Source organism: Emydura macquarii, unplaced genomic scaffold, assembly GCF_026122565.2.
Source record: "Emydura macquarii macquarii isolate MOO-44397 ecotype Brisbane River unplaced genomic scaffold, CSIRO-AGI_Emac_v2 contig_3196, whole genome shotgun sequence".
Lineage (NCBI taxonomy): Eukaryota > Metazoa > Chordata > Testudines > Chelidae > Emydura > Emydura macquarii.
Genome location: NW_027133333.1, coordinates 1 through 11,335, shown reverse-complemented (window position 1 = coordinate 11,335; position 11,335 = coordinate 1). Strand labels below are relative to the sequence as shown.

The window sequence follows — 11,335 nt, the reverse complement described above, 5'->3', positions numbered from 1 at the left end:
TGCAGTGGGTTTCTGCCCACGAAAGCCTATGCCCAAAGAAATGTTAGTCTTTCAGGTACCACAGAACTCTCGTTGTTTTGCTGAAAACAGACTAACATGGCTACCCCTCTGGAACAAATCACTGAAATGTATTTTTGAATAAAAATTGAAGCCTAATCTCATCTTCTGAGGGGAAAGTCCATTTTAGACACCATTTTATGATCTCTAAAACAATTTTACATATATTTGGCATCTACGGCAGAGCTGTGACACTCACTCAGGGAAGAGGGTTGCTTTCTATGGTTAATTGTAGTCTGTAGGACAGGGTATAAATACTATGTACTTCCTATGATGTACAATAGAATTCCCACTGATTGCAACGATCGTGGAGACAACGTGGGCTTATGCAGTAACTAATTGTTTTGTTTATTATTTGTTTAGCGCTTTATTGTTGCAGTCTTCATCAGTGAGAAGAATCTGCTCCGCTCTAAGGCGCTTGCATTTCTGTCCCTGGTTTCTCTTTCTTTTCTATCCTTCTTTCTGTTTCTCTTCCTCTTGCTGGTGTTTGTGAGTTTGTTCTGTTCTATGTCCTGTGTTTTTTTCCCTGCAGCAACTTCCAATCCCCAAGCCATTCGGCTTCACTCCCCCGCCCCCCAATCCCCTCTATTCCAGTTACCCAAATGATCAGTGATTTAAAGCCCATTGATGATGTTTTAGTGTCAATGTTAACTATTTAAGTTGATACTCCAGTAAGAGTGCTTGGCGACAGGAGAGTTCAGACCCGCCACCCCACTACTCCCCCCAATAATTGTTTCAGGCTGTCTGTGGACTCAGGCATACATTGTATCTGTTGCACTGGATTCACATTTCAAAGGTGATCTCTGCTTCCATGCTTCCTAGGTCCCATGACTGATCTGGGCAGGGTTAAGGAAGTAAAGGGGAAGCTGGTGCAGAGGAGGCTACCTAATGGGGAGGCCATGTCCTTTCCCCTTCCAGCTGACATGGTCTTGAGCCACTAAAGATACGGGTGGCTGTGTTCCGCTCTGAGTCAACAAGATGCACGTACCGAGTCCAGCCCCACATTGCTGCACAATATTCTGCTGGAGCAAATACCAGCACCAGGACTGAGGTTTGCAGAACATTTGCCTCTGCTTCCCAGGAGGTTCCTGCTAGCTTCTGGATCCAGGCAGTGCAGGAGGTGATCTTTTTCTTTAAATGGTTCTAATGAGACTGGTATGTTAGCCTGTGGTCCAGTTTGACTCCTGAATAAGTGCCAACTGGCTGGAAAGGGAGTGGATGATCCTCCGCACACAGTGTAAGAGGTTGATTGTTCAGGGAGCACACAGCCAGTGCTTCTTAGTTTCCACACTAAGGGCCAGATCTTTCCATTTCGTTTTATGATAGTCTAGCACACAAGACTTTTCCACTAGCACCTTTAGGTCACTATTTATTGTACTTTCTGCTCTGAGCTCTCTTAAATTTCACTAACAAAACTGCCCTACTGCTAGTGCAGCTCCTAGGGTGTTAACTGCAGACAATAGCATTTTTACTAAGAGCAGGACTAAGGTCCCACAGTGGTTAATAATAATGCTGGCAGGCAGTTTGCCACCAGCAGAAATGCAGTGGTGAAAGAATTTCACTGTAGGCCCAGTCTGTGTGACTGCCCTCCTTAGGGCAATTCTAGCCTTGTCCAGTGTGTGGTCAAGCCTCGGGAACACGGAGAGAGAAGGGGACTTGAGACAAGGCAAAACTCACCTGCCCCTTAATCCTGAATGTTAAATTCTAAGTATCCCATAAGTGGTGGCTTATTTGCTGAGTCCTAAGTAGAAAGGATGCAGCAAGAGAGAAGAACGGGCTGTCCCAAGCACAAAACTTTAATATACGTTACCGTGAGGTTCCTTTCCCTCCCTCCCTTTCCAGTCCTGGCCCATCAGGTCTAATGAAGCTTCTTTATTAGGGGATGTCCAAATGATTTTGCTCAGGGGATGGAGTTTGGGAACTTTGCCTGAGAATATCATTAATGTGTGGAACACAGAATCAATGAGAGCTACAGATGCCCAGGATTGAAATTGACATATGTGGTTCTCAGCATCCACTACTAAAGCTCTGTGATTTTTATTCTCAAATTAAAAGAATCTTCCTAGAAACCGACTGAGACAGAAGTGCTCATTTCCCTCTCTGATTATCTGCCCCATGCAGGCTTTTTGATTGCGGTCTCACAGCAGCTTGTGGTGGGGATCTCTCCTCTGTTCTCAGCACCAAACCCACCCTGACAGAGCTAGATATAGGGAGGAACAACCTGGGAGATTCAGGAGTGCAGCTGCTGTGTGAGGGACTGAAACATCCCAACTGCAAACTGCAGAAACTGCGGTAAGTATTTGTAAGGTTCCCTTCTGTAAAGAACCCGGCAGGGTGTGAGATGGTGTGAGATGTCAGCTCCCTGCAGGTACAAGGAGAGGCTGAAAGCTGAGTGTCCTCCAGCCTCTGATGTGTCAATGGCTCCCAACATCCCACTGGCCCCTCATGTTTGGAAAATGGAACTTATAAATAAAGATGAGACCAAACTGGAGCACTAATTTAAACCCCTCTGGAACTGAGGAATGCACGGTGCTAATATTCACTAAGGTATTTTCCAGGAAGACGAAGCATGATCTCTCTCCCGTAGATAACAGCCAGTCCTTCAGAATGATCTTTAGAACAATTTTACATTTATTTCAATTGAAAACAAACAAAAGACTGTGCTGGCCAGTGAATCGTGGGACTTCCTCATGCCCCATCCTGCTCTGCCATTGCCTGCTTTGGTGCTACTTTTGCCCCTGAGGTGGCGAGAGAAGGGATCAGACCTTGTGCGCAGGGGAATGCAAGGGTTGCGGCTGTGCCCAGCCATAGTGTGGGGTACAAGGAGAGGGAGGCTTCCTGTGCTCTGCCTCCCCTGGCACACCTTGAAATGACTTCATTTCCCCTCTCCAGCTGCTGAGTCTGTCCACTGGCTTCCAGTCTGCTATAGGGCAAGAGGAAACCCTGTATCTCCAGTGCTCCATTAGAGAGAGGCCAAATTCACACTTTGGTGAGCAACGTCCAGGCCACCTTGGATGTGCTCAACCCCTTATCATGGTACAGGGCTAGCTACACCCCTGTCTCCTTTCAGGTGTCTCTGAGTGCACCCATCTCAGGTCCCAGGCCTCCACGTTTCTCTGGGTGTAGTCACGCAATTCTGCCACCCTTGGACTTGCCCAGTGAGAGCTAAAGCTGCATGTGGACCGAAATCCACATGGGATTATGTTGTCCCCAGAATTCACTACTACAGCACAGTGATTTTATTCCCAGAATAAAGGACTCTTTCTAGAGACCCACTCAGGGAACTGGACAGACAGAAGTGCTCATCTCTCTTTGCTTCTGCCTGCTGCAGGTTGAAGGAGGATTCTCCTCAAAGCAGTTATTTTGGAAATTGCTCCTCTGTTCTCATGGCCAAACTGACCCTGACTGAATTGGATCTTGCACTGAACCACCGGAGAGAGGCAGAAGAAATGAAGCTGCTGTGTGAGGGATTGAAACATCCTGACTGCAAACTGCAGAAGCTGAGGTGAGTATTCACACACTTTCTTTCTGTAAAGAACTCAGCAGGGTGTGCAGATGGTGTAAGATGTCAGGTCCGTGAAGGAACATGGAGACGTTGAAAGCTGTGTTCCCCCAGCACCTGATGTCTCAGTAGCTCCCAATATCCCTATGGTCTGTCGCGATTGGAGAAAAGAATTTGTTAATAAAGATGGGTCCAAACTGGAGCAATAGTTCAAACCCCCCTGAACTTGAGGAATGAGTGATTTCCACTAGAACGTATTTTTTCAATAGAAATTGTAGCGTAATCTCACCCTCTCAGAGAACAGACCCTTTTTAAACACCTGTGGGGTTGGAAGTTTGCAACACATCCCAGTGAGAGCATTCAGGGGGCTGCAAACTGCTGTGAATAGTCATTCACATATTTCAAAAATATAGTGAACCAGGCAACAGTATCTCTTGGAAAAGGCACTTCCCCAGCAGCAAAGCGAGATCCTGGCAGCCCCGTGTGTACATACTGGTCCAACTTGTCAGGTATCTCATCTGACACTCATTTGGCAACCCTTGGTGCTTCCTACACTTCAGCTGGAATCGAGAGAAGACAGGAACTATAGTTCCTCCTGTCAGTCACTAGAGGACACGATTGCTTCATATTTTTGAAGCAGGCAGGGAGGGGGAAGTACTTGTGAAATGTTACCTGTTATGGGACAGGTTGTCAGGGTGCTTATGCACACAAGGCCGTTGTGCCAGGTTATGAAATGTAAACGTTGTATTTGTGCTTGTATAAGATCCGCTTTGCTTTTCCTTAGGGAAATGTCCTGGTTTTCTGCCCTTTGGAGTTTGCCCCTCCAGTTCCTGATGGGGCAGAGGAAACCTAACAGGTTTTCTGAACTTTGAGTGTGAACTTCTGCCCCTTCACGTTGTGGAAGGCTACGTGCTGCACTGCAATTTGAGCTCCCCGAACATAGGGATCAGAGAGACTAGGGTGGCATTTAGATCTGAATAGGGTGACCAGATAGCAAGTGTGAAAAATCAGGACGGGGTGGGTGGTAATAGGCGCCCGTATAAGACAAAGCCACAAATATCAGGACCGTTCCTAAAAAATCGGGACATCTGGTCACCCTAGATCTGAACTTGGTCAGACCCAGGCTCAGTCTTATCTCCCCTGGTAAAGAGCTCCCCAGCCAGAGTCTGCTGCTGAGAATGCTCTGCGTGTGCCCCTGGGAGTCTAACCCTGGGCGTTGTTCGCTGTAGGAACCCAGTGTGGTGTTGCTGGGTTGGTGGACCATGGTGGATGAACAGGCTCAGAGACGGCCTTACCTTAAATTGTTAAGAGCCTTGTAAATTAGGGCAACCTCTAGGGTTTTGAATTACATCCTGAAATCTACGGGGTTTTGAGAACCAGGGTGTGATATGTTGTGCTCAAATAAACTGCACACTGTACGAGCTGTAGTTTGCATGTGATATTTACCTTCAGCCCCAGAGAAGGCATTCCAGTGTCTCGGACCAGGGGGATTCAGAAGTGGCATCACTTCATGGAGGCTGAAACCTCCCAACTGTAAAATACAAAGATCAGTGTCAGGAGTCACTGGCTTCCTTTGTAATTCCCTCACCATTCTTCATTGTTCACACCAATCTGGGTATATTTTTATCCATTGGTAAATCGCAAGGCCTTACACGGTCAGAGGAGCTTATGGCCAGTGAGTGTGTCTTAGCCTTCCACTCTAAGGGCCAGATCTGCTGATTCAGATCAGCATAGCTCCACTGACTTCAGAGTAGCTTCGCTGATTTACACCAGCCTTGACCATCACTGGGAGTTCAATGAGCTCACTTAAGGGAAGTCGTAAGGCATTTGTCAGTCTCCCCCTAGAATTACGAGCCTCTATGTAACACAGACACTAACTCTGGGCTCATTTTATCCAACCTTTCAGCATCTTCCCAAATTCAGTGTATTTTAGCTCCTAAATTTTGGATCTCTCTACAATCACTCCCATCATGCTGCTGTCACACCAATGGGGTTGCAACAGTGAAAGACTGTAACAATTTAATTGTAGGCCCAGCCACTGAGACTGGGCTCCCTATGGAAATTCCACCTTTTCTAGTGTATGGTCAAACCCAGGGACAAGGGGACAGAGATGAGGGATTTGAGACGCAGCAAAACTGAGCCCACCCCTGAATCCTGAATGTTGAGAACTAGATGGTGGCTTCCCTAGATTGTGGCTTCTTTGCTGAAGTCCTAAGTGGAAATGAGGCAGCAAGGGAGAAAAACAGGCTTCCCCCATCCACAAAACTGAAGTACAGTATAGCTCTGAGAGCAGCAGCATTTTTATTATTTTCCAAAGAGAAACTTGTGCCTCCCTTTATTTACTCTCCTCTGGCTCCTCCTTTAATGTTTCCTCCTTAGCAGAAGCTACACTATTTATGCTCAAGGGATGGAGTTTGGGAACTTTGCCTTAGAATAGCATTCATATGTGGAATACAGGATCAATGATAGCTGCAGCCGCACACGGATTGAAATCCGCACTTAATCACGTGGTCCTCAGCAACCACCGCTACAGCTCTGTGACTTTATTCCCAGAATAAATGGATTTTTCTATTAAATATCCCACTGAGGGAAATGGACAGACAGAAGTGCTTATTTCCCTCTGCTTGTGTCTCCTGCAGGTTGATGCCTTTCGAACTCACAGCCACTTGTTGTCAGGATCTTTCCTCTGTTCTCAGTATCAATCAGACTCTGATTGAGTTGGAGCTGAAGATCTTCAGCTTTGAAGATTCAGGGGTGCCAGTGCTGTGTGAGGGATTGAAGCATGCAAACTGCAAACTGCAGAAACTACGGTGAGTATTTACAGGTTTCTTTTCTGTAAAGAACTTAGCAGATGGTATGAGATGTCAGCTCCCTGGAAGCTCATTGTGAGGCTGGCAGCTGAGTATTCCTGCAGCACCGGATATGTCAGTTGTTCACAACATCTCGATAGCCTGTTATGTTCATAAAATGGAAGCGATAAATAAAGATGGGCCCAAACTGAAGTACTAGCTCCAAATTCCTCCCCCTCCCTGAACCTGAGGAATAAGTGTTTTGCCTGCAACTGGATACTTTTGCTGGTAGCACCACCTACTGGATACATGTGCTGGTAGCACCACCTATTATTAAGTTGGCCTGATACTTCCCCTTGTAAGACTGTCTTCAGATTCTTGTAAATTTGCCCAATTCTAAACTGCTTGGGCTGAAAATTTCCTCACCAGGCATCACTTCAGGCTGAACGTTTTTTAGTAAATTTCAGTTAAACTGTTCAAAGGTTTCCAAGAACAAGGTTAGGGGGAAAATATGTTTTTAGCAGCTCTGTTGTTGAGAATCTCTAGCTCCCTCATATGTTGAAGCAGGGATTCAAAATTTGTCAAATATGCCTTTTGCTTTTCCTGTGAAGATCTTCCCAAACTGGCCTCTCTGGGCCTTCCTTTGTTCTGTCCCAAATCTACAGACCAGTTCAGGTTATTTACATCCTCCACAGAAGCTCAAGGGCTGTCCCATTAGACAGCAGGCCCTTGTGTCACAATCTTTTGTAGGCATCGCATGCCCCCTTCCTGGCTGGATCTATTAATTACGCAGGGACATTTGCTCTATGGCTAATCAGAATCAGGGAGCTGGTGGGGCAGGCAAAGCAAGAGGTTTGGTAGAAAAGGCTGAGTTTTTCTTGACAGAGGGGTCTTCTTTTTGATTTGACAAATGGATGTGACCTTTTGTCGAAGGGGAGACCCCATTCTATTGAAGAGTTGGAGAGACTGGAACCTGTCTGGGTCTCCATAGGAGTCATAGGGAGGGAGCATTTAGATCCTGTTATTGTTTTATGTTTTCTCTGGATGCTTTTGTCCTTAAATAAATGCACAGTGCTTTGAGAGAGCTGGTTGGTCACTGGTAAACCATGGTCACAGCCTTTGGGGAGAAAGTAAAGCCCAGGAGCTGCACTTAGTCAGACCTCCTGGGGATAATCAGCGTGCAACTGCAGGTAGCCACAACCTACGCACCAGGACAGAAGAGAATGGGATACGGGTCCCTGCGTAGAGAGAAGTGACAGCTAGAAAAGCCTGAGGGGTTTTCCTGAGCAAAAAACAGAGGGGGGGGGGGGTCAAAGATGTAGTTACCCTAAAACTCTGACAGATGGGTGTGAAAGGGCCCTCCCGAATTCTGATTGGTCAGTGGAAAAGCCTGGAGCGGTGCTTAGGGAGGAAGTCTTACCCCACCCCTTATTCCTCATTGGTCAAGGGCAGAAGTTTGGGGCTTCAAATGTCTGGTTCATTCCCAGTGCTGATTGGGCAAGGGTAGGGCTTACGCAGAAAGTCCCACCCAATATTGGTTTCTCATTAGACAAGGGGTGGGGCTTGGGACAGGGACTGGGGCAGGACTTCTGGTCCATTCTCAGTGCTGTGTGGTCAGGGAGAGAAGTAGAAGGGAGGGGCCATCTGTCATAACAGCTGAGAGAAGCCCCATTCACAGTAAGATTGCTCTTCTCTGCATTTCTCTCTCCTGCAGGTGGAATAATTTGAGTTTGAAAGATGAGTACTGTAGGGATCTCGCTGCTGTTCTCAGCATCAGTGATAGCCTGACGAAGCTGGATATCCATTATCTGGAAGATTTTGGAGTGCAGCTGCTGTGCGAGGGACTGAAACACCCAAACTGCAAACTGCAGAGACTGGGATAAGTGACATTTGGCCTCCTCTGTGCATTTACAGGTGTCCTTTATGTATAGTGCGTGGCAGGGTGTGTGGCTGGTGTCTTATTGGCTGCTCTCTGCAGCAAAATGGAGAGGCTCAGAGTTGAGTGTCTCTCCAGCTCCTGTGGCAATGGCTCACAACATGCACCAGCCTGCCCTGCGTGGAAAATGGAAATTTTTAAGTGAAGCTGGGCCCACACCAGAAGGTGGCTCCACAATCTCCTGATGTTTGGGGAATAAATTGTTTGTTTGTTTTTTAAACGCTTAATAAAATGCATTTGTTTTAAAGTAGCACACTTTCCTCATCAGCCAACAGCCTGTTTTATAGATAATTTTAATAACATTTGACACCTTGACTTATTAATTTAAAGTTAATTTAGGCAAAAGGAACCCCAGCAGCCTGAGAATTCTTAACCTCCGCATCTGAGCTGAAATATCCAATGTGGTTTCAGCTTCAGCCTTAGCCATGGTAACTGCTGCCTTTGAAGTTCACAGAGTTGAGGCTGAGTCTTCTGTCAGCTGAGAGGCACCACCAGTTTGGAGAAATACCCTTTGACGTGCAGCCCTCTGGGAGTGGGGATGTGCGGTTACAGTGACAAACAGGGCAGGTTAGAAGAGATACCAATGTTGGACTCATCAAAACCAAAACCCTCTTTGGAGAACGTTACGCTTCTTCCCTCTTCTGTTCCGGTATGTCTCTGCTTGATTGTTCTTCTTTCAAGTCAGAACTACAAGTTTGGTGTGGGGCGCTCCTGGGACATTGGGCCAGATTTTCAAAAGAGCTCAGAACCCAGCAGTTCCCCATTGTTACTCTTCTCCCCACATTTTCCAAAAACTTGCCCGTTGGAGGCTGTGTTCTCTTGATAATCTGCCCCAAAAGCACAAGCAGTGTGAACAGCAAAATCCAACCCATACTTCGTTAACTTGCTGATAAGAATACTGTGGGAGACTGTATCAAAAGCTTTGCTAAAGTCAAGGTATATCACGTCCTCCGCTTTCCGCACATCCACAGAGCCAGTCATCCATTCATAGAAGGCAATCAGGTTGGTCAGGCATGACCTACACTATTGTTAGGGTCACTTGTGTTCCAGATATATTTTTAAAAATTCCTTAACGATATTGGCCATAGATATTTTTGTTGTTGAGACCTTTAGCTTCACTTACTAATTGCCTGCATTTCTTAATTTCTAATTTGTGAATTGCCTTTAACATTAACCTGCCTTTAACCCACTCCTATCCTTACTAAATATGTTGTAGCCATCAATTTAAACATTCCAATTATGTGAATCCTCCCATAGGTTCTAGTAATATCAGATATGAAAGAAGTTCTCGTATGAGCATTTCCAATTCCTCCCATTTATTACCCATGCTCCTAGCATTGGTACATAGAAAATGAAGGAATTTCCCCACATCATCTTGTGTATCCCAGGATGACCCAATAATACATTCCGTGGTCCACATCAGGCTTTTTTTATATGTAGCAACTTAATAAAGGGTTTCGCCATGGAGGCTAACTACAGACTTCCCGTACCAGTTCAACAGTATTAGAAACACACTCCCTTTAGAGGGATTTTTTGATTGTGGAGCCTGCACAACTGCATGCAGTGAGATCATGCATCCCAGGTATGAAACATTACAGGAGCACTAAGTGGGATTCACTGTGAATCCCTTCATTTTATAAGCATTATAAACCCCACCTCTCACCTTTGTAAGTGGCTCTATTACTGTACAGGGAATGTAGGAAAGTCATTTCTTACAGACCCAGAAAGTCTCTCTGGGAGTAGGGAATCCAGTTTAGCTAAACAGCTGAACTGCATTATCCGTAATGTACATAGTTTGGAGTTCAGCTGCAAGGAAAAATGTCCTCTGTCTTCCACTTTGGAAGGGGTTTGGCTCCCACCTGCTCTGACTGATAGAGTACATGCTCATTGCAAAGTTAACCTGGGCTGTTACCCAGGTTTTAGCCCTAATTCCCCTGCTGTCCACGGACAAAAGCCTTTGACCCAGGTTTGGAAGTGCTTTAAGATCTGGCTAGCTTATCTGACTAGGGTAGAGATTAGAACCCAGGTTCCACATTAACTCAGGATGGAACCAACCCACTTAGCATGTTGATGCAGGCTGGAATCCAGGATACTTAACTCAGTCCTCCATTGCTTTCCCACAGTTTCCTCAGGGTCATGTTTTCCTATTCTTCTGCCTATTCCTGTCTTCTACCCCAGAATACACCTACCAGCTTAGGCACACCAGTTTTGTGTTTAAACCCAACATTCTATGCAGCCTGCTACATTTCAGAGAGCACTTGAATAGTGTCACTGTCTGGGAGCACCTCATGCCATGATCTGTTAGCTGGCCAGGGACTCACACCATAGAGCAGTGCAGTGCTAAGAACCATGGGATATGCCCCCAGAAGTCCTGGTGCCTAATCAAGGTTAGTGCAACACCAGTGTGGAAAAAAACTGCAGAGTTATGACTCGAGTGTAGCTTAGCAGTGTGGACATTCACGCCCAGGCTTGGCTAATCTGGGTTCCCAGACCTAGACATCCAGACCTGGCTTAACTCTGCAGTGATGTCATAGCCATAGTTTTAGGTACTGGGGGATGGTTTGGGGAAAGCAGGGGAGCTCATATAGCAGCTTTAGATTTCATTTGCATAAGCAGAAAGGAACCAGAATACCAGCACTGGGAAAGAATTTGAACTCTTCCTCAGTGCCGGCTGTTAGGATTCTGTAGCCCATTATCCACTCCTTACATCCCACAATCTGTTGTCCTCCCTTCAGCTCACCAGAACATTTCCTTGTGGAACCCAGGGTAACAGACAGAAGAGGGGCATATAGATAGGAATCCACATAGGGGCCTTTAGTGCTGATGGTCCCACAGACTCCTACTACAGGCCTTTGACTGATCTCTTCTGAATGAACAATCCCCTTCCAGACAGACACCCACGTCAGCGAGGCAATTGCTACAAACATGAAGGGAACAAGTGATCATGTCCTTCTCTTTTGTTTCTGTCTCCTGCAGGTTGTGGGATTGTGGTCTCACAGCTGATTTTTGTGGGCATCTTGCCTCTGCTCTCAGAACTAGCCAATACCTGAC

At 46.2% G+C, this 11,335-nt stretch overlaps 1 protein-coding gene across 1 annotated transcript; it reads left to right on the top strand.

Moving 5' to 3' along the window:
- Window positions 1-2,178: 2,178 nt before the first annotated feature.
- LOC137142164 (ribonuclease inhibitor-like) lies at window positions 2,179-8,231 on the top strand (the record flags this gene model as incomplete). The annotated part of the gene is made up of 4 exons (XM_067531386.1): window positions 2,179-2,349; window positions 3,389-3,562; window positions 6,199-6,369; window positions 8,063-8,231. Coding segments are annotated over 4 exons (685 nt in total), but the record flags the coding sequence as incomplete, so codon positions are not given.
- Between the last annotated feature and the right edge of the window lie 3,104 nt (window positions 8,232-11,335).